Source organism: Thunnus albacares, chromosome 13, assembly GCF_914725855.1.
Source record: "Thunnus albacares chromosome 13, fThuAlb1.1, whole genome shotgun sequence".
NCBI classification, from domain to species: Eukaryota; Metazoa; Chordata; class Actinopteri; order Scombriformes; family Scombridae; genus Thunnus; species Thunnus albacares.
Window position 1 is genome coordinate 26,673,496 of NC_058118.1, and position 24,841 is coordinate 26,698,336.

General features: G+C 40.1%; 1 protein-coding gene across 4 annotated transcripts in view; it reads left to right on the forward strand.

Annotated features, from left to right (window-relative positions):
* tmem132e (transmembrane protein 132E) overlaps window positions 1-24,841 on the forward strand; it is a 411,199-nt gene that overhangs the window by 362,503 nt on the left and 23,855 nt on the right. For all 4 annotated transcript variants that reach the window (XM_044370477.1, XM_044370476.1, XM_044370478.1 and 1 more), the window contains 2 exons: window positions 9,542-9,747; window positions 17,916-18,195. In XM_044370477.1, the coding sequence (XP_044226412.1) occupies window positions 9,542-9,747; window positions 17,916-18,195 (486 nt within the window). The remainder of the gene's footprint in view (window positions 1-9,541; window positions 9,748-17,915; window positions 18,196-24,841) is intronic.

The following is a 24,841-nucleotide window of genomic DNA, read 5'->3' on the forward strand; positions in this document are numbered from 1 at the left end:
CTGTTATGATGTCGGATATCTGTGTTAAACATCGTCAAAGTTCCAATATATATATACATCTATATATATATATATATAGATGTACTTGAGAAGTTGACATTTTGAGTAATGAGAGAAAAAATAGTGAAATCCTACTACTATAGTTTGTTTCATAGTTTGTTGATGTAGCCTACTGAGCTGGCAGAATTCTCCCAGGGTTACCTTCCAGAAGTTATCCTATCAGAGCAAAGTGGGAGGAGGCGAGCCTTAAAGAGACAGGAGCTAAAACGGCCTGTTTCAGACAGAGGCAGAACTGAGAGGCTGCATAAAGGGCCAGTTTAAGATAAATAAGGAGTTTTTTTTTAACTGTGAATCATGCAAAGATATTCCAGTAGAGCCCTTGGTTAAAAATATAGACCTGAAAATTTGCATATGTCCCCTTTAAGGTTAATGTTAAAGAATATGTTCACATTTTTCAAGTCTATCTTGCAACAACGTTTGTATGTGCAATGCAACAGTTTTGGTCATTCTAAATGTTCCGGCCATGCAAATTGGAAAATTTGGGAGCAAAAATGGTTGATGGACTGTGAAAACCCTAGAAACAACAATGGAGTTAATTCCAGGTCATAATCGTGAGGCTTTATCAGTCTGACTTAGCCAATTAAAGTGGGTATCCTCCAAATTAAAATGAAATTTCCTGAACATTGTTTCTCTGATGTGCTGCAATTTAGGGATAATAGTACAAACAGGGAATTTCGCAGTAAGAAGAAAGTAACTTTGGAAGATATCCACTTGATTTGGCTAACTTGGACTGCTCAAACCTCATGTTAGCTTCAGTTTGTGAAGGTCTCTTTCCTGTTTCAACATGTCAGAGCCCCAGGTCCATAAAGAAATTGTTTTCACACTTTGGTGGGGAAGAAATTGACTGGCCTGCACAGAGCCCTGACCTCAACCCTATCCAACACCTTTGGGATGAACTGGAACACCAGCCGTCAGCCAGGCTTTATCTCCCAACATCAGTGGCTGACCTCACTAATGCTCTTGTGGCTGAAAGATCGCAAATCCCCTCAGTCAGGTTCCAAAATCCTGTGGAAAGCCTGAAAGCCAGAGGTGTGGAGGTTGTTATAGCAGCAGATTAATGCTAGTGGTCTTGGAATGAGATGTTCAAAATCACATATAGGTTTAATATTCTGGTGTCCACATACAGTACATTTGGCCATATTGGAAGTTTTTGGTTTTATTTGCTGACTTTTTGAGATAGCTGCCTCTGAGAGTTCTGCCTCCAACCTACAATTGAGGGAAATGGAAATTAATGATTTGGGTGAACAAGCCTTTAAAGTACACTTCATCACTACTTTGCAAGATAAAATAAATAAGAACATTTTTATTGCATTCCAACTGTTTCCAAAAGGCTCCAAAGTCATAGCTTTCCAGAACATCAGATCATTTTCCCAGTCAACATCATTAATCCAACCAACAACAGGCTAATGGGGGGTGGCTCATTTAGCTAACAGAGCTAAATCCAGCACACATCCATCACGTGAAGAAAATCTTCATAACAGCTACAAGACACAATCCCAGTAATGCTAGCCATATGTCAGCTTTCACTCTGTGTTCATTTAATACATACGTTATCCCTAAATGGAGACTCCATTTGGCAGAGTGTTGTAGCAATTAATTTAGTGAGAATTTAAATTTGAAAATAAAATCCTGAATAATTGTGGTTTCTATTTGGAAACATATGCCATGCAGCATGAATATGTTAATGCCATCAAGAGGACTCAATTTTTTCTGCTGCATCTGAATCTTTGTTATATACTGCTTGTCTTTGACATTGAAACATGGCTGAGAAAACTGCTTGTCTTCCTGTAGTCTGTTTGATACACTTAAAGGAAATCAGAGTAGAGGAGTATAGCATCACCTGCAGATGCAACACTGGTAGAGAAGCCGTGGTTGTGTAATCACTTGGTGTGTTTTAACTTTTAAGCGGCTCAGCTGAGATTTCTGACCACCTCCAGGATAAATGCAACTCCAACATGGAAAATATTCTGAATCCTTTGTCTGCATCTGGTTTTGTTTATTTTTGTATTTTCCCATATATGTTTTTTTCTGTAAAGACCTTTTTGTTTTTTGGTGACCAGCTGGTTCATACATCTGTGGCACATACCATGTAACCGTGGCAACTGGGGTTCCAGTCCATTATGTTGCATGTCATCCCTTTTCTCTCTTGACCTCCTGCTGTCTAATAAAAGCAAAATGTCCTACATACACTATAAATTTTAAAATATATACTGTGCTGTCAGAGAATCTGCTTTTGCCCATCCACTTACAGTACACTACCCTCGACCAAAGCTAGAGAAACCATCTAAGATTGTTGTTACTGTTATTTAATTGTAATTACACATTCTTGCTGATGTAATGCTTATTATATTCAGACAAGTAACTGATTTATTAATGGAATTGTGAATTATGAATTACAGCATTAGTATTTTATGTCCTTTCTTGTCATCTCTGTCTTTGTGTTTTTATTTTGCGCACACATAATCTGTGAACATGTCCTTAAGAGACTAACATTGTCATATCAAGATCATGACTTGCAGATTAAAAGATTATAATGAAAAGCCTGTGTGCTTTAAAGATGTAGGCATTTCCCATAGTAGGAAGGGCCTAACAAAATACACTTGTGTTGCAGTATGGAAAGTGTAGCTTCCAGTGTTTTCAGAGCTTGACAGATATAATGAACATCTTGTCCTCTGCTGCATCCATTTTGACCATTCGATTCTGTCTGTGGCAACTTTGTGGAAGTGCAATACTAAATTGCTGCAGTACCCCTTTAATGGTCATGTGTAAATAATGAACTGATGATGTCATGGCAGTAAATCTCTTTTAGCAGTTTGACTGCCTCGGTTGGAATAAAATTATGGCCCAAGTTCCACACTAGATTATCTGAGCAAATGTGTTTAATTGCTGTTGGTACAGAAAGTGGATGAGCAGAGAATTTAACCGTATTAGTGGTGCTATTTGAATGGTCATATCATAATAAAATGTCAATAAAACATTGCTCACTTGGAGGACAGAAGCTGCTGCCTTCACCAGAACCTTTTGGGAAATTAATTCAGTTAATGTTATGGAATAAATGTGTGAATGGCCCTTAGGTGTCTTCACCTTTATTAACCCAGCCAGTCTTTCATTCTGCATCATGTGATCAGTACACGACCAAATGGATGCAGCACTTGCACTTGTCCTGATGATCTGTCTCCACCCAGGCAATCTGCTGGCACCATGGAAGATGCCACAGTGCATTAGCAGCAGTGTGACGTCATGTGGGGGCTCAGTGTGTGAAAGCCCTCCTCAGCAAGCCCCAACAGGGCCATTGATAACCAGAGTTGCTAACAGCTTTTGACTCGCAATTAGCTGGTCAAGTTTATCAGCAGCAGTAGCCGCAGGAGCTGAAGTGGCACTGCAGCTAGGGTACACTTTCAGTGTGTGTGTATGTGCATGTGTGTGTGGCTTCAGGGTAGAAGGGAGTACATGTCAGGCAGATGTTCTTGACTCTACATACAGCAAGCCGTGCTGTGATTAATCAAGGTGGCTGTGGTCATTGTGTTGAGTTACTTCTTTTTCTTTCTTTTGTAACTCACTTCATACAGATAACACTACACATCAGCAGACAGAACAATAACACACAAAGGATACTGTGGAAGCCCATAAGGTCAAACCCTGCAAAATTACATTAACCGAACCAGAGGGAAAGACTGTCATCTTAAGAAGTTCTTCCACCGCCTGCCCCCTCCCCCCATTCTGGCCTGTCTGCATGGAGGAGGAATTATATTACCCAGACCTCCTCCCAGTTATGATGAATCCCCAGCCCTGAGAAGGCTAGCCAGCCCGACCTCCATTTGCAGGAGATTAGATCCTCTGATTACAATGCCAGCTACCTCCCACCACTAGATAAATCTTCGAGGGGAGCCCAAAAGCAAAGCTCTCCAGATCCATTGCAGTTAATAATTTAGTGTTAGAGGGGGACAAGTATTTATGATAATTCCAATGGAGCCGGAGATTTTTGAGTAGATGGGAAAGCTAAAGAATGGTTTTAAGTTAAAAATGGCATTTGCCAAGAATTAAATTTAGAAATTTCCATATAGTGAATTCATACTCTGTGACATTGCTGTGCCACAAATTATACCACATTACATGAAGGTCTCATGAAAGGTGAAATGTGGGAATATGTTTATTAATGTGCCATGTAGGTGTTATCCACTAAAGTTCATCTGAAATGTCACTCTGCTGTCAGCCCTCATATTATATGAATTATGTGTTTGCCTAAAAGCTTTAGTTGTCATATTACGTGTCTGTATAAATGTTCATAGAACATTATGCAGGGGATGGGCAAGAGAGGTGGTGGGGTTACGACGTGGTTTGTGTAGATCAATCACTGTGTTCATCTTAATCATCTTAGTCTATGTTGAGTTATTGCAGACACCATACACCATACAGGAAGTAATCCTACGTGTGGGTGTTACTCAGTGGTGTCCCATTGGTACTAGTTAGTGTGACTGCTGTTATGCTGGCACGTTGCCAGCATCGTCGATCCTGCGGAATCCAAAGATGAACCTGAATGCCTCAAGAGGAAATTTCAAGAGATACGCAACTCTTAAACCAATGTTACTATGGAAAGACACATGTTCAACACACAAAATCAGAAGGCTGGTGAGACAGTTGAATCATGTCAGTGATTTAAGCATCAAAGCAAAAAGCTGCAACTTTGGACATCACTATGAGGAGCTTATTAGAGATAGACTGGTCTTTGGTAGTAATAATGACAATCTGAGAAAAGTGCTACTGTGTGATTTTACATAAGCTAAGGCTATCTCCATCTCTCAAATTTATGAGATGAAGAGCACAACAAAACACTGGCTTCTCCACAGCACTCCATCACAAATGTTGATATAGTCCAGAAAACAATAGCATGAGATAAAAATGAAAAAACAGTCAGAAACAAATGGGACAGTGGATTGCCAACTGCAACAACTGTGGAGGTAGTCATGCAGCTAAGAGAGACAAATGCTCAGCTTTTGGTTAACAGTGCCATGCCTGCAAAAAAAGGCTGCAAGTCCAAACAACAAACCAACAATAGGCAGAGACCCAGGAGGATTGTTCACCAGCTAGAACCTGACCAAGCTGATAGCAGTACAGATGAAACTATGACTTCTATGACGATGGTATAACACTGCAAATGAGTGTTGATTCAACTAATGCACAGATAGAAGAAAATGATGAAGTTTTTGTCACTGTGCAAGTTAATGGCTCTCCAATTGAAATGAAAGTTCACACAGGTGCCAAGTGTCATGTTTTGTCAAAAAAGGCATTTGAACAAGTAAAGAATGAAGAACAAATAAGAGCATGCATTAAATCCACAAACCTTGTTGCATACGAGGGCAGCAAAATCAAAACTGTTGGTATGGTTAAGTTGAAGTGCCACCTAGAGGGACAGCCATACACATTGCCATTCTTCATTGTTCAAGAGGATGTTCTGCCACTGCTAGGGCTACGTGCATGTAGGCAAATGGGGCTTGTCTCATTCAGTAAAGACGTTCACCAGTTAAGCCCTACTGATGATGATCTGTCCCATCAAATTCAAACAGAATACAGCAATGTCTTCACTGACAAGCTTGGAAAGCTACCTGTAACCTATTCTATGACATTCGACCTGGATGTGAGACCCATTGTTCAATCTGTCTGAACTACAGAGTCAAAGCTGAGCCAGACAGGATGCAGGAATAGGGTGTCATCACTCCTGTCTCTGAGCCAACTGACTGGGTATCATCTATGGTTGCCACCAACAAAAAGCAAACAAGTCAATCAATCCAAGAGACCTGAACACTGCTTTGAAAAGGCCAAATCACCCTATGCGTAATGTGGAGGAAATGGCCGCATGCATGTCAAATACAACTGTGTTTTTGGTCTTCGATGCAAAGAACTCCTTTTGGCAGATTTCTTAACTACAAATCTTTGATGCTAACTGCTTTTAGCACTTTTTTGCAGGTTTCTACGGATGCCATTTGGACTCAACTCTGCCAGTGAGTGTTCCAGTGCTCCATTGAATAGATTTTCACTGGATATCCGTGTGCAATCATAGTCAATGACATAATCATCAGAGGTAAAAATGTGGAAGAACATAGAGCCAACTTGAGAAAGGTGCTTAACATGCCAGAGAGGCTAACTTGAGGCTTAATCCTTTTAAGTGCAGGTTCCAGCTGAACCAGGTCAGCTACACTGGCCACGTTTTCACAAGTGAAGGCAATCAGTGAAATGCCAGTGCCAGCAGATGTCCCAGCTCTGCAAAGATTTCTAGGGATGGTCAGCTACCTTGGAAAATGTATTCCAAACTATAGTCAGCTGATGGCTCCAATGCAACAACTCACACACAAAGACACTGAATGGATTTGGCATGAACAGCAGCAAAATGCTTTTGAAGCACTTAATAAGCACATGTCCTGCCCACCAGTTTTGTCATACTATGATGTCAGCAAGCCAATGACTCTTACCTGCGATGCTTCACAGTACGAACTTGGTGCAGCATGTTTGCAGGAAGGAAAACCCGTAGCCTATGCTTCACAGATGCTAACTGACACAGAAACCAGACATACTCAAATCAAAAAAGAGCTGTTGGCAGTGGTTATTGTGTGCAGACACTCAGCAGTATCATCAGACATGAACAGCCCAGCACACAGCACACTCTTTCACATACCCTTAGTCCTTATTTTCGTTTCCAAGATGAACTAACTATTGAAGACAGGGTCATCATGAAAGGTCACAAAGCAGTCATTCCTTGGTCACTACATATGGAGTACATAGGCGTCATGCACAGAGGGCATCCTTGTGCAAAAGCTACTAAAGAGAGCAAGAGGCATAGTTTTCTGGCCTATAATAACAGACAACATCAACAAGGAGATACAGTTGTGTGCTGTGAGTAACAGCACAAAATAACTCCAGCAGAAAGAACCACTCCAGCTGCTTCCAGCTCCAGACCTTCCATGGTCGACTGTGGCAACAGACGTCTTTGAATGGCGCAGTCAGCAGTACTTAATGCTAGTGGACTCATATTCAGGCTGGTATGAGACTTACCTTGTTCATGATATTACCTCAGCAACAATCATCACAAAACTCAAGAGACACTTTTCAGTTCATGGAGCACCACACACCCTCATATCAGACAATGCCAGACAATTTATAAGCCAGTGCTTTAAAGACCAAGCAACTCTGTTTCTCAAATGTTTTTCTCAACCTCCTAAATCTCAGAAACGTGCCACATGACACAAAGCTAGGGTCTCTTGCATGGGAGGCAAACACATACTACTCTCCTGATCTCAAGGAAGCTGCGTGAACCACATATGTGTAAGTCACAGGAGGAAAAGCTTCTTAATAAGAGACTGTTACCAAAGTTGTGCTATGACAGATCAAGCCGACCACTTCAGCCTTTGATGGAAGGACAGATTGTCAGGTTGCAGACCCCACAAGGTTACAACCGGACAGACATGGTAAAGGAGATTTGCCAGGAGCCCAGATCTTACGTCATTCACTCAGAGGGAAAACTGTATAGGAGGAGTGGCCGGCAGATTTTAGCCCATAGTCAAGCCTGCTCCAGCACAGCTCAATCTAGGTGACACTGACCACCAGGATACTGGACTTGAGTCAAAAGACTATGACACTGTCACAAAAGAAAGACAGAAAATGATGGACACCAAGCAGTTCCAGGTTGAGGTGCCTCTAGCAAAGCTACCCTCAAACACAACTGAAAGTCTGTGCAGAACATGCTCAGGTTGTGTTAGCAAGCCAAATCGCAAATACAGTGACTGAATTCACTTGTCAGTTAAGTTAATACATAAGCATGTTGTTCAGGTTAATTCATAAGTGTGTTAAGAGCTGACAATCAAGTGTTCAAATCATTCATATTTCAAGTATATTTACTTTGTTGTGACCTTAACTTTGTGTTTCACAGTGTGTATATTTGTTTGGCTATAGTAACTGATATTCATATCATTTACATATTAAGCAGGGTGTTTTCTATATTTCTCATCTCATATGGTTATCAGTTACTGAAAATACTGTATCTGCTGAATATTGGTCATTTTGTAAGCTCTGCCACATTTACTACTTAACAAGATAATTTTGTCATTGTGTAGAGCATGAGCTAAGAAAAGGGGAGGTAGATCAGTCACCGTGTTCACATTAGTTAGTTAGTGTCGAGCTATTGCAGACACTGTATTTAGAGGAAGTAATCCTGCACATTGGTGTTACTCAGTGGTGTACTGTTGGTGCTGGTTAGTGTGACTGCTGCTATGTCTGTTACATTGCATCCTCGATATCATGGTCAATAAACCAGGTTTGAAGCTATACTGCGTGTCTTATTCCTGCAAACATTGAACAGTATGCATGCCTAATTTGTACTGTACATGCTTAACAAACTCTGGGTTACTTAGAAGCCCTAATTTGACTGCATAAAAGATGCAAATTAGATTAGAGAACAGCCCACAGCATTGTTTACAGCAGTGGTTCTCAGCACTGTGCCACCAATGCCGGAGAGGCTGTGGGTTTTTATTCTGACCAAACACAGCAGCAGCTGATTCTCACTGATTTGTTCCACGTCTATGGTTAAGACCGGTGAAATCCGCTTCTGTAGTGTTTGGATGGAATGAAAGCCTGCAGACTCTGGAGCCACAGTGACACACAGCTAAGGAGCACTAGTCTACAGCAAACATACAGCTTCCTTTACAGAGTTGTTCCACCCAAATTATATACAGAATATACAGTATTTTCTCACTCACCCCTATTGGCATTGAATCATACAGATACTGTGGTTTAATGTTTTTGTGTGTATGTTTTGAGATATCCATCTCTGAGGTTTCCACCATAATGCAGTGGAGGTGAATTGAGTTTATTGTGCTAACAACATTGATTTAAATTGTTAAAAACTCAGTTTCTCCTTTTACACTGCATAATCCACAGATTTTATTGTGTAATTTATTGGGACTATTTCTTTGTTAAAAAAGTTGTTCCTTGGTTATCTTAGGTATTGTTTCTGGAAAGGGAAGTTGCTGCTTAGTTTTTCAATAATGTAAATGACACAAACAATATCCCATTTGTCTCCATTGTATCAGGTTTATTATAGAAATCGTTATATGTTATAGAGACAAAAATCTCAAATCCTGGCAAGTAAAACCGAAACTATCTATATTGGTTTACCTCTAGTAGTGCTTCTAGAGTTTTTTTCTTTTTAATTTGGGGCGAACTGCTCCTTTAAGTCAAAAGGGGGTTATTGGCAGAGATGGTTTATGTGCCCTGTACTTTCATAACACATTCAAATACCAGAGATCTAATTCCTTGCTGTTTATTTGCCCTGCTGAAATTATCAACCTTGAAATGCTTCGGAATGAATTGTGGCGCTGACAGCTGCATCCATACTGTGCTATATATCATCACACATCACTTAGATCCTCTGCCATTGATGTGACCATTACCATATAGATGGTCTCTGACTTCTGACCCTGATCTGTCCTAGGTGTCCATGAATTGCGACTACGTGTTCGTCAATGGGAAGGAGACGCGGGGCTCCATGAACGCCAGGGTCATCTTCAGCTACGAGCACCTGAGTGCGCCGCTTGAGCTGACGGTCTGGGTGCCCAAACTTCCCCTGCAGGTGGAACTTTCGGACAACAATCTCAGCTTCATCAAAGGCTGGAGGGTTCCCATTCTGCCCGACCGAAGGTAAGGCTCAACTGCACACAGAGATACAGGTATCATGCATGCAATGTTACAGGGAAAGTACAGTTTCATACAACTTGGGTCTTATTTTTGTAGCTTTTGCGATCATTCCGTATGGCTTTGGCCATAACACTGTAAAGTACCAACGTAACTGCAGAGATTTGGGAACATGACAATAAACACTGACAGTCCTTTACGGTTAACAGACTGACATCCTGTTTCAACTTTGACTTTCAACACTAAATGTGGTTGTGAACACACAGTTTTTCTGCAGTTAGAGATGATTAATTCAGTTTTACCTCAAAATAAAAGTTGGATTACATAATCTGCCTAAACTGTTGGCTTGTTTGCAGTGTATCTGATCATCTGACTGTTCATGTCTTTTTGCCACATTGGATCTCATTGTAGCAATGTTGCAGTGTTCCCAGAACCGCTATAAATGATGGCATGTTTCCCGGCACAGGTAGTAGATGTAACAATTTGTATGGTAACCAATAAATAAGACCACCCTGTGACTGTGACACATAAACTATGAAAATAAGATCCATTGTGCTATAACCCAGAATTTGAACCACTGTTCAGTACATGTTTCAAGGGAGCACTCTAAAACCTCTTCTACTTTCTTTTCTTATGTATAAACCATAGAAAAGCAACAGAGCAAGGATGCATTATCTACAGCAGAATATATTTTGGATGTCTCTTTTTTGCTCATGATTACCAGAAGACTCATTATCCAAAGAGCATGGAACCCCGCAGTCCTAAACATTAGAAACTAAAAAGCGGTCCAGCCTCCTCTCTGTTATGCAGGATTTTATGTGTAGTTGCCTGTTTTGCTCCAATTAGATGTTCTGGCTCGGGTATATGGGAGAAATGTTTCCTGTGAAGGCTCTCAAGAATAAATTGATCTGCAAGGTTGTCATGTATGTGTCATACCCATCTGAACCCATTTTAAACAACAAGTCTAGACTTAATTAGACTTTGAGTAAGTATGCAGAAAGCGTTTTAGAATAAATATTGGTTGTACTGTCAGACAGATAATGATGGTTTCCGACTAATAAGCAGGTTATTTGGGGTGCTACTCAGGACTCAAACAACAGTCAGACTTTAATTCAATTCATTTCAATTCAGTTCAATACTTTAATGCCATTTCCACAAGCTGATTGGAATTTGGTGCAGTGCAGCTCAAATACAATATAGTTCATGCATACATTTCTTCTATACCCAAGAATGATAACAATGCACACAAATAAAAGGTAAAAGGAAAAAAGAGTAAAATATTCCCACCCACGTCCTGACTTCAGTCCTTTCATGCCAAACTAATCACAGACATATATTAAAATGGACAGCTGTGTGGTACAAATATAAAGTGTGTAGCGCATAGCAGACTAACCATAAACATAGGATTCTACAGAATCCAAAAAACTGCGAGTACGAAATAAAGTGCATATCACAGTTAGAGTTGCAGTGAATTGTGCAAATATAAAGTGCACATTACACTTTAAATGGAGGCCCCTGAATGAGGGTGGGGGGGGGGGGGGGGGGGTCACAGGATTAACAGTTTTCAATTTCACATAACTGCCATAATTGCTATTTTTCTTTCATTTGGATATACAGTAATACAACTGTGTATTCTACATAACTGTCATTATTTTTCCCTCATTAGGATGTTGTGAGTGAAGCATATTTGCACTAGATATTTAAAGTCAGCACATGGTCTACTGAATATACATCTTTTCAACATTATAATAGAGTTATCTGCACTTATTCTTGTGTCCTGTTTATGTCCTTGCCCTCATGTCAATATTATAGAAGCTTTTGTCAACAGAATGAATCCAACAGGCAATACAAAAATTAATGAGCTGCTGCCTACAAGTTTTTATAAATGTAACACCTTTAGATGCGGAAAAAAATGTTACCAATGGCAGATTAAGATTGTAAAAGCCAGGACCCCGATGAAAAATGTGGTCTCGGGTTAAAGAACCTTAGCTCATTAAAATATTCTAGCCTTCTTGTCATGCATGGAGCAGTAACAAACAGGCCCACAACCCTTCATTTAGGAAATATTTAATGGGAGCATTAACACTCACGTGGGTGGCTGCTGTCGTTGCTGCTGGAGTACATCACCGTAGACTAAATCCATTTCTACCCAACGTGAATACAAATGGCGTGTTTAAGGAGTTGTATGAAGAATGAAGGTATTTCAAATGACCTAGAGTGCTTGGAAAACATCTTGTATAGCCTCATTTTTCAAAGATCCCCAATGGGCTATAATGGGATATAGATGCTATATTATTTTGACATGCAAAATATGTCTTAAATCCCCACTTTAGCACCATTTATTCAATTATTGTTTTGTTAAAGGCCCAGCTTATTAAAGTAGAACACTACAAAGAATCATATATGGGCTTTTATCAGAGTTGTGAGATTTTCAGACCTTACTATTTTGATGCACAATTCTTCCAACCCATTTTCTATGCATATAGCTTCCCTTGTGTCTTCATGAAAATAGTAATCAAAGACCCCTCGTGAGCTATTTTACAGTGCAATGATTGTCACACAACCAGGCCAGGAATTCATTTCACTGCAGGTGAAGCATTTATTTCTTGCATGCTGACATTCGGATTTATTGAGCATGTTATTTTCTTTACTTTTCCCTGTAGTTCTAGCATCAGGCAGCAGTATTTCTGGCAATGGTGTTGTGGACAAATCTTTTCATGTATATGAAATATCAAGTTTTGTTACTCGCCTAATCCATATCACAGTAGGCTGGCTCTTTCTCGTGTTTGGTGCTATCCAAACGTGAAATATGCTGCGATTTTACATCTAAAAGTAATAACTACTTTAGTTTGAGGCCTTAGTGTAATTACCATATAACCCAGAGGTGTGGACTAATGTAATGTAGGATTCATGTCACAAATAATATTACTTACAGTCGACTTCACAAAGTTGTTAAAGGTTTGATCCTCTCCCCAGGCCCAAGGACGACGACTCAGAGACACAGCAGCCATTCAGACCAGTGTTCAGACTGGAAACTGGAAATTAATAATTGTAACTCAATGGCACTCAGTGGATTTCTTTGAGGCAGAGAGAAAAGAGAGGGACAAGTTCTTGTGGAATGAGAGCTTGCACTGATTACATTTGTTTGAAAAGACATTTTATTTAATAGGAAATAGATCAATTCTTGTTATGTTTGCACTTCTTGATTGATTCAGTAGCATTTGATTTGTTTTGAAAGCAGCCTATATTTCATTTGATGGGTAATTCTTGTTGTAAAAGTGTCAATGTGGAGGCTCTCAATGAATCCCAGTGGATTAAGTGTGGAAATGTAATCCACTCCTTACACATGTTTATGTGTGATATATTCATATACAGGCACATGTGGTTTTCAGATATTTCACATGTAAGATAACACATGTGAAAACATCAATTTCTCATATTAACAAAACAACCCAAACTCAAGGTCCAATTCCTTGCTTGTTCTAGAGCTTTCAACTGTATCACAAGGTCCTCATCAGTATGTCTCCATGATTATGAGCACCTCTAGGACTTATGACTTAAAGTTGAGCTTGAATGTTCATCTTTGATGATGGAAATTCAACATATGGGCATATGTGGTTTTTGGAACTTGGGAACAAACATTTCATATGTAGTTCAGTTTGGGTGGGTGATGTTTGAGTCCAGTCAGGGACCGTTTTGCATGTCATCCCCCATCGCTTCCTATCAGCTCTCTACAGCTTCCTATTTAAAAAAAAAAAAGAGGCTAAAAAAAAAGGCTAATACAATCCAAAAAAAATGACATATGGAAATGACGTCTTTCTCATGAGAAATATAACATTTCATATGTGAAGTGTAACATTTCACATGAATTTCATGTGTATTTTTTAATTAAGTCAAGTCAATTTTTATTTGTATAGCCTAATATCACAAATCACTAATTTGCCTCAGGGGGCTTTACAACCTGTACAGCAACACAACATCCTCTGTCCTTAGACCCTTGATTTGAAAATTGAATTTGAAAAACAAAAAAAACTTTTAATGGGAAAAATGTCTGTCTGTCCCTCTCTCTCAGGACAGACATGCAATAGATGTTGTGTGTACAGAATAGACCAAGAAAGCAACATTTCAGATCTTATTAATGATCCTGAGTAAAATTAATTTCACATACTACTAACTATTATTCTGTGTCTATGGCACACATTTGATGAACATCACATTTCCACTTGTTATAGATCCATACCCAAAGTTTAGTACTTTAATTTAGACTTGAGTATCAAGACTTAAGACTTATTTGTGACTTTTACAAAAACAACCTGGACATCTATTCAAGAAAACAGCCAACAACTGCCTACAAGAAAACCAAGATGCCAGGGAGAGTTGACCGACAGCTACAGGATTTATAATAAATCTTTTTCATTTTGAGAAACAATAGCACTGGCAGAAGATAGCAGGTTCCAGTTGTCTCGACCTTGGCCCTATTTGTTTACATTGATTATGAAATGCTGTGATAATGAATTTTGTGATGTTTACAAAGGCCGCACAAAGCACTTTAAATAATACTGCAAAGTAAGATGGAGCATAAGAACTTTAATACAATGCTCATTAGTCATTTCATAACACTCCAGTAACACCAAATTGTGATGATTATCTTCATCAAACTCTGCTAAGCTGCTTTATTTTGTGATTATTAGACTGAATGATTGTTTTTTTCATTATCTCCTCTCAATCCAAACATTGCTCCCACTCTCCTGCATATTTTCCTCCTCTCACAAGCGCTCTGACTCTCCTTAACACCACCTCTAACCTCCCACTCTCTCTCCCTCGCCTCCTTAACTCTTTTATTTTCCTTTCTGTTTCAGTCTTTCCATCCTACATCCCTTCACTTCTGCAAAGTGACACATTCTGAACCTTCATGCGCAGCAAGGTCTTTTGGCCTGCAGTGGGCTTTTGCTACAGTGCCGCAGAATTGCTCACTGGCTGCATTATCCAGTAACATGCTCTAAAATAGGAAGGAAAGTGTAATCGGGCGGGCAGCCTGTGTGCACTGAAGCTTCATCTTGTACGGTTGTATCAGAGACTCTAATAAGAACAGACAATATTCTTCTGGGGGAAGAAAATATCAACCTTATTTTCAGGTACAGACTCAGGAAGGTAAACTTTCACTGACCTGAGCCGAGAGTTGTAAAACTCCTTATCAGAGACAGAGAGAGTCTTACTGTCTCATTGGGTTTTCCTCTACCTTTAACTGAATGAGTAGCTGAGTGAGCAGTCTGAGCGTCTGCTGTCGAGTTAACTTGCTTACCTTCTAAGTACAACAGCAACTACGTGACCTGAAGCTACGCTGTCAGTCTTAAACACACAGAGGCCCACAGGATGAAGTCCAGATGACATCTAAGCCAGAGAGCTAATGTGAACTACAAAAGTGCACTATACCTGAGATCAGTACCAGGTTTCAGTTTTCCAGATTAATGTCTTCTTGTATTAAGTTACATTTTAAGATGATAGAAAACATCAGGCAGTTGCTTTTACGAGAAAGTAAACGGTCAAAATTGGTCAAACAGAGGCCGAAATATCCTGATTTTTATTCCCTAGTATGGGTCAAGCTCCAAAAAGACTGGATCCTACATTTCCCCTAATGCACCCTGTGGCATTCTTTTCTTAGACCCTCCCTGCCTGCCAAGCACCTACATCTCACTAACTTTATACCTGCAGTTTTTAACACAGGCGTATTGTTTTTAATTTGTAATGTCAAAGCATAACCTAACACAGACTACAACACTTAAAGACATTATCAGGGGTTATATTCCCATACTTGACAAAGCTTCTTCAAAGCACAACTGTTGTCTGTCTGTCTATTTGTATGTATGTATGTGTGGACGTGCAGTGTCGAATTTGGTGCAAATTGGACATGTGACACGTTTAATATTAGTAAACTTTGAATAAACAAGCGGACAGCGAGCCGCTCAGCTCTGTGTACACCATCACAGTTGGGCAGGTCTTCAGGGCTCTGACTCAATGCAAGCGCAGACAGTAGAGGATGAGACGTAGAGACACTGGTTCATGTCTGTTTAAACAGGAGTTTATCCAACTTGGCTGCATTTAACATCGGAGCTGAGAACAGCGGAGTCAGAAACATAGTCACTCTGTGTCACGCTGCCCTCCGTTTCCATCATCCCTCTCTGTTTCATCTCTCTCTGTTTCCATCACAGTTATGTATTTAGGTCATTTAGAGACAAGAATGTAAAAGTTTGTAGCCTTTCATGTTATCACGTGTATCCAGAAGGATAATGTCAGTAAATTCAAGTAAAGTACAGACTTTGCTTATTCCATGCGAATGCACTGCACAAAACACAGATGTTGGGTAATTTCCAAATCACATGAGGTCCCCAGGTAGTCTCATTGGTGAAGTTTCTGTCTGGTTTTAAACCATTTAATTTATTAATTCCTTATTGTTTTAATTGATATGTTTGTCAATTGATACATATATATATATATATATGTGTGTGTGTGTGTATGAAAAAAATGTGTGTATGAAAAACATTCAGTGACTGTATATATATATAATTTCAGTTACTGTATGCATTTGCAGGCTTGTTAGGCCACATAGACACTCTAGTACAGGCACTGTAGCCTACAAGTGCTACTCTGCAGAATTGTATTAAATGTTCTCAAAAACTCTCCAATTTGTGAATTAATATGTGAGATAGATGATTGTTTCCTTTCTTTAACCCCCAAATGGCAAAATTGCCATACTAAAACAAGTTGCTATATTGCTACTGGCTATTTTTGTTATGTTGTTTCTGTTATTACTGTTTTCTTGACTGCATATGTGCAGTTTGTGCCAATGCAATACATTGCTGCACTAATGTAATCAGACGCTTGCCTCCTGATCTCTGTAGCTTTTAGCAATCATCTCCACTGTATTGAATTCATAGTGGTATTTCTACGTTGTTAGAAAATCACACAGCGACTGTGAAAGAGCTTTACATTTTTTATTTCAAAGTAACAAATTCAACCAATCATAGTAACAGAAGTGATATGTTCATGACTTGTGCTCAATCAGAGCAGAAGAGGTCCATGAGGTGAAGTTAAAGTTACTTAAATTAATAACTACATGCAGGTATCTCCAATGACCCATGAAAGCCTTACAGAGGCCCCCTTTATTCCTAAACATCATTCATATATAACATCAAAGTTATAGGCAGAGCAGAGTGCTGAAGTATTGGTGGGAATGATGAAGTGTGGAGAGTACCGGGTTAAGATGAATTAATAATCAACCCCAGTAGATGGGAAAGGTGGAAAGGTACACACAACAATACGTTTTGCTGTTGAAGGAGTGTATTCTAAGCGTTTATAAGACCTTGGGTCAGAAGTGCTTAGCCTGATAATCAGACCCACTCCTTGAATCAATGGGGGAGATATATACTTTGTCGGTGGCTGACAGCCCCACTGCTTCTCCTGAACCTCAAGTCATGTCGATAGTTAAGTCAAAGCAAAGATTAAACAGAGGAGTGCGTTTTAAGAAGGAACTGGCAGACTGTCAAGCCTGCTGAGGGAAGATGGGTAAGTCATACATCTTGTTGTAGAGCAGATTGCACTCGGTTGGGGATACACCTGGCATGTTTAACCCTGCTGCTCAGGGATCCTGTGAATTAAGAAGGGCAGCAGTCCAAAACTCTTCTTTTCGGTGCTTATCATGCCTTCTCTGCTGGCTTGGAGGACTTTTTTCCACATCACCACTACATGGGGTACCGACTTTCTCATCAGTGTTATGATGTCAAATTATAAAAGAAAGAAAGTAGAGACCCTTAAGAACAGACGGCACAAATTGAAACATTCCACAGTGCTGAGCATAATTTAGTGGCAGCTGCTCAGTTACAAGAAGTGACCAGTTGTGATTGGTGATGGTTTTAGTTCTTATTAGGGGTTCTTAATCATTTTGGTGGCCAATTCCAGTTACACTTGGCCAAATCGTGGTTATTGCATTTAGCTTCTTGAGTCTTTAATCTCAGCTCAGCTCTCATGGAGGAAACTCTGGAAACTGCATCAAAGACCATGTCAACAGCTGCCTGAGTGATTTAGCACTGCTTCTGTATTTTCTGTGTCCTTGACACCAGCTAAACACATCGTCATTCTTCATTTCAATTATATTTCCCCTTTTCTCTCCATCTAAGGAGCACCAGAGACAGCGACGCAGACGATGAAGAGGATGATCGCCGGGTGAGCCGAGGCTGCACCCTGCAGTACCAGCGGGCTCTGGTCAAGGTTCTGACCCAGTTCCATACCACCTCCACAGAGGGCACTGACCAAGTCATCACCATGCTGGGGCCCGACTGGCAGGTGGATGTCACAGACCTGGTCCAGGACTCCCTGAAGGTGGCTGACCCTAGGATAGCAGAGCTGGTGGACAGGACGGTCCTGGTGGGCTTGGAGCTGGGATCCACTGTGCTGAAGGTAAACGCACCGCCTTTCTGCTTCAGTGCTGAGAGCTCATATAAATCAGGAGTGAAAAATTAAGTGTCTCGTAGATGACAAATGATTCGTCAGAGTGAGAAGTGGGGAAGTGAGCACGGCGTTCCTTGAATATGCACTCCACAGCTACCACACACAAAATGATGGTTGAATATAAGAGATGAGAAAGAAAGATTTAAAACTCATTTTCTGAATTTACAACAGCTGTTTGGTGTGAAGGAAGCTGGGCTTCTGTTGTTTGTTGATGCCTTAATGAAAGGATAATGCAGGTTCATCACAATGTTGGTCATATTTTCATAGTTTTGGTCATCATTTTTATTGCTTATGATACTATTGTACTCACTAAAGCAGGAGTACTCAAATACAGGTCTTAGAAGTCCACTTAATACATTTCCACTGTATCAAAGGTCCAGTAAGGGTGCATTACATGTTGATATTTCAGTACAAAAACTCCAGAGATCTACTGTATTACTGAGAGAAGTGACACCTTTGTTGTGTAATAAGTCCTTAACCTTGATCATAAAAATCATAATAAGGTGTTATTTGGTCCGAGTCCGCCAATTGAGTATATATGCACTAAAGTAATCACTGATCACACAGATCAGATAGGTTGTATGCAAATCAACAGTTTAGCCAGATTATCTGAGACAGTTTATTTGGAGCTAAATCCGAAAGTGAGTGTTTTCAAAGGAGTTTGGCTAGCTCAGATTTGTCTGATAAAAATAAGACCAAAGTTGAAATCAAGTGGCAACCTCTGGGGCTGTAAAATGAAGCCAATGCGGAAGTGCCAAAAACTGCAGTTCCTTGAATGGCCACTTGAGGGTGGCTCCAAAAGCGAGTCATTCCCCATAGACCCCCATGTTAAAATGCCCAACTTTACAGCAGAAATAAACGTGTTAATTTCTCCTTTCATGACAACTGTACGGGGGGTGAATTTTTTTATAACTCACCCGTTTAAATTTTATTAAGCCGTAAAGTTATGCATAATGAAGGAGATGGCTGCTTTGAGTGACAGGTCCACCAGCTGCTAGGTGGCTTGTTCCAGCCATTCAGCCCGCCTCTTTACCCGTTTTTGATTGGCTGGGAGTTAGGCTGCGTCACGCACTGCCAAGATGGTGACGACCAGAGCAGCTCACTTTAAGCTTCAAAACCGCTCTTCAGGAACCAGTGGGTGATGTCATGGTAACTACGTCCATATTTTTATACAGTCTGTGGTTGAAATACACATGATGTACAGTATTCTTGAAGTTTATACAGTGTTTTCACAACCATGCCACTGTTTTGACTGACTTTCTTTTTGACCTTTTGTGTATTTGATTCAAGGTGTGAAGGCTTAAAGGAAACATTATAATAAACAGTTAAGAGACAGATATTAAAAAGACAATCTGATTGACAAGAGCCGTGACACTGTTTACATAAAAGTTGGTAAACTCTTCAAGTAAAGGCATGCGACTGCCCGTCCACCTCAAGGTGTAATTATCAGTCTTTACAGCTTGAGCACCTGGTGTGAAAGTTAGTATGCAGACAGACTATCTCAGTCTCAGTCAATCATAAAAACAAAAACCTCTGTATGTGTATGCTGCTGTTGATGTCTGCTTCTCTCAAGTAAACCGTAGTCATATATTTATATCTCTCCTCCTTATGGATTGAATTGCCATGTGGCAGTGCAGTAATACATTTATTTTAAATTTTTTTTGAAAATACATTTTTTCTTTGTATTTTCTATTTCAAAGTTTTGGAAATATACAGATGGGCCATATTTCTCTTACTCGGCTTTTCAAATGCCAAGGAGTTAAGTGTATTTTTCCACTTCCATGTTTTTTTCTTCAATATATTTTCATTTTACTTTTTCAATGTCAGAAATGTGTAGGTTATGCATGAAAAATATTCTTGGCAGCTACCTTCCCTTCCACTTAGTCCGCTAAGTTGTGTGGTGAATTGTATGCGCCCAATGTTATCTCCCTCCAATCCCCCCGCCTGAAAAAAGTATGCGAGTATAGTTGGAAGTTGTCAGCTTTATCTGCCACCCCTGCCTTTTAATCTCTACCTCATGAGGCGTTACTGAATGAAAGCATGTCATGCATAAACGCAACTTTGCACAACAGACACAGAAAGAGCTCCTTCTCTCTCTCATACGCATGCAAAGACATGCACACAAATTCACATGGGAAAGTAAAAAATGTGACAGATGCACATGTAAATGTGCACTCAAAATATTTAACACATATCCAAGAGAGAAAACTTGATGTCGTTTCAATTCTGTTTTAAACCACATTGTTCTAATTTTGATTAAATTTGAAGCTTTCAAGAGTTTGATAATGTTTTCTTGTACTTAAAAATGTTTATACTATATTGCAACAGTAAATGCATTTTCCTGGAAAATTAATGCTGGCTGAATCACATTTTCTCTCAACATAATAGGAAAATTTAATTAAAGGATTTGGCAAGTTGCAGAAATGTTGATACTGAACATTGAGTGAATATAAAAATGTATCGCTTCATTCATTCAAGAAAATGTTGTGTGTAGGCATTGATTTTGTTTGCCAACACAACATAATTGGGAAAACAGTTTAATCTGACAGTGTATGAACGTAATTTCCAGGAAACAAAATTGTTAAACTGACAATGGTTGGCCTGATAGGACCATATTCTAACTTTAAAACACCGTAAATGCTACTGCACTATATTCTAATTTGGCAAAATCTTGAACGCATCTTAAAGCTGCATGTTCTGCTTTTGTAGGCAGCAATTAATGATTATTTAAATTATTGTTTGATTAATCCAGGTGATCAACAGTTTAACTCCAGATATAAGAGAAAAGCAGCAAATCCTCACATCCTTAAAAGAAGCTGGGAACAGAGAATGTTTGGCATTTGGATCAATGATTCCAATGATTAAGCAAATATAAAAATAGTTGTCAGTTGATTTTTGACAAACTAATCAATAAATTGACTAATCATTTCAGCCTTCCTGCAGCTACTAATACAAGTACAATTAAAGCTGCAAGCAGCGTTGGACGGGCCTTCGCGCCCTTGCGCACATCGGGCCGCGGCGCAGTCAGCTAAGCTTCTGGGAACCAAGAAAACGTTTGGAGATGATCAGTGTGAGAGTATTTTGACACACAATGCTAACCAGTGTCTCTCTGTGAGCCCACCCCTCTGTTCACAGACAATTATATATATGAGGGATATTTCTTACAAGTGTGGTGTGCTTTTATTTTGAAAGTTTGATTGACATGTGTACTGTCAGGTGTGTAGAGATAATAAGTAACTGCAGCTGGACACAGAAAAATACTCATATATTTGAATGGAGGGTGTGAGCGAACCCACACCTTTTTGAACATTTACTGCTTCCACATAATTTTAGATACAAACTTCATTTGAACTTTATATGAGCCACGAGACTTTGACCTACAAATCTTGAATTTACATGTGTTTTCTATCTTTTATTGTTTTTGAGATATTAGAGTGTGAGTTTTAAAGTCTTTTCTTGCTCCTCCTGTGATTTTATAATGAGTGTGTATTGCGGAATGTTTCAGAGCACTGAGGGAGTGACATCACCAGGAGCAGTTGGAGAGGAGGATATTAGAGAACGCTTCTTGTGAAATATCCTCATAAATCCCATGACTTTGGCCAAATCCTACATAAAAATATCATTTTTTTGTAGGAATTTTCGTCGCGAATCCATTGATATAGGTTTGAAAGTGGTCGGACTTATAGTTTAGACGCCAGATGCCCCAGTTTGGCACAAAGTCCATGCCCAGAGATTGCCTCCCCATTGGTTTACATTGTAAGGTGTAATGTCGCACTCCAACTTTCAGGGCTTACTAAATCTAAACCGTTCGAGTTATTACAAAGTTTTTAATAACTTTTGCTCAACACAGTGTGATAAGTCATGTATTCAAGTTTGAAGCCGATACCATTAACGCCCTCGGAGGAGATAGCGTTTGTTCGGGGGCCAAAATTGGGGCAAAGTCTTATTTTGAAAAGCTGATTGCAGACTTCCTGTTGGATTTAGGTCAGGGGTGTCAGCGTATGATTTGTAGGTCTTGATGAGACGAATAATTGAGTTTTGGTTTGATCTCTCTACGACATTCCTACGGGCCGTGGCGGCCATTTTAGATACATAGGTGGCGCTCTCGAGCACATTTTGGCACTTCGGGGGTTAATTTTTACATTTTATCAAATTTTTCACCAGACCTGATGTGCGTGCCAAATTTGGTGAGTTTTTGAGCATGTTTAGGGGGTCAAATTAAGGATTGAAGTGGCGTATTAATAAAGAATTAAAGCTGCAAGCAGCGTTGGACGGGCCTTCGCGCCCTTGCGCACGTCGGGCCGCGGCGCAGTCAGTTGAGCTTGTGGGAACCAAGAAAACGTTTGGAGATGATCAGTGTGAGAGTCTTTTGACACACAATACTAAGCAGTGTCTCTCTGTGAGCCCACCCCTCTGTTCGCAGACAATTATGAATTATGACATCAAAATATTGTTAACCTTAATCAGTAATTCAGGTACCAACTGTAGGAATCTGCGAAGAACACAGTTAATTATTTGCTATAATTATCAATTATCAACAATAATTAAGTATAACAATTAACAGAATTATTAATATGAACTAACAGATACGAAGCACCACCCCGAAACCGGGACCAGTAACCGAGCAAGGTAGTCTCATAAATGGGAGTTCTCCTAGAATGTTAATATCTGAGAGATAATCATTCAAGGGTGAACAAAGAAGGGTTGAATTCGAGCTCTGACTCCTTCAATCAGCCACTTTTCACAATATGTTACCAATAATGACTAAAGAACTTCTCTTTAAAGATATAACAGTGTTTATGAAACTTAGCAAAATTAACAAAGTTAACAAATGCTTCTCTCAATAAATAGCTATTCTAAAATCTAATTCTACCAAACAAAACACAAACAGCTTTGCACAGAGTTGGACACTTGCAGGGTAATGCGTGTATGTATGTATGTATATATATGTGTGTGTGTGTGTGTGTGTGTGTGTGTTAATAGCAAGAGAGGAAGGAGGGAAAGCGATCGTGAGAGAGAGAGAAGCGGTTCTTTTTCCACAGAGAGCGCACGTATGGACGGCAGTCTGAAACGCACGTTGTCTGGTTTAAGATCGACAAATCAGTTTACTTTCTCACTCACGGCAGCACAAACACAGTAGTCCCGAGCGGGACAAACACAAAATAGTCTAGCGTGGTGAACACAACTAACAGGCAGCAAACAAGCAGCGGAGGAGCGTTAACTGCAGCATGACCGAAAGAAGCACAACCAGTTAGCCTCTGCTAGCCTCTCAGCTAACCCCGGCTCTCTGTTTAGATCCAAACGGAGCACCGAGTCCCGAATTGCTATTTAGGTTAAAGCGGAGATAATCAGCGGGTCTGTCGGCCAGCTGAGTGAAGTGAAACCTGCGGAAAAAACACCGTGACCATCACGGTAAAACAGGTCGGCGAAAACACGGCAGCTGGCTCTGAGTGGAGTGGCGGAGAGAACAGCAGACACGACTCGGCGAAGACGCGCGGGGCAGAGCCGGTCCACGTTATCCCGAAGTAACTTCATTTCCTCTTTCTCGGGGGAATTTGAGGACGCTGGTTGCAGCAGCGGTCTCTCTCGGGTCCAGGAATGTGTTCGGGTGAACACGGGCAAAGTCTCGTCTCGTCCGACGAGGGGAGTCTTCGATGAGGGGAAAACATGTTCGTGGGGTAGTCGAGCTAACTCACAGGGGAACAGGAGTTACCCCTAGCTCAGTGACATGGAAAAGACGTGTAGTTTGGGCGTGCTCGCTTATAAAGGGGTGGTGATGTCATGGCTGCGTCCTCAGGACGCTCCGCTGTGCAGGAGCGTCTCCGCCAATGAGGGACCGATGTTGACTGCTCCCTGCTGAAGTGTGAAAATCGCAAAGCATCCTTGGAAATGGAGTTTGCTCCACCCTCATGGCAGGTCCATTACAGTTTTAATACGGAGCTCCGGAACTCCAGCCTTCTTCCTGAGTTTTTCACTCATATAAGCTATAGTTTTTCTTAATCATTACTACAATATATGATTACATATGTAATAGTCTCCTCAGCCAAGTTAGAAAAAATATGTGCATGTATGAACAACAGCAATTGGAGAAGATGACAGTCAAAAAGTAATCATGTTAAATAATCATGATCTCAATATTGAAAAAAAATGATCGTGATTATATTTTTTGCCATAATCAAGCACCCCTAAAAATAGCAAATTGTGATTTACATACACACACACACACACACACACACGCACACAGAGTTTAAATATGTATGTGATCAATTGTAAATATGTATGTAATGAATTGTTTTCTTTAAGAAACTCTTACTTGAACATTTTTCAGTGTGCTCCTAAAGTTATATGTATGCTCCTAATTTCTGTTGTTTAGGAGCACATGTACTCCTTGAAAAAAAGTAAGGATTGAACACTGCTGTCAGATATGTAGAAGCATTAAGTAACTGGAGTGTAGTGCAGTCCAAGGGCTTCTGTCACAGGCAGTAGATGTTTACTTTACCCATCCCCCCCCTCCCATTCTCTCTCTCTCCCTCACAGTTGGAAGGAAAGATTTTAAAGTGATCTTCTTGTGAAAAATCCTCATAAATCCCATAAC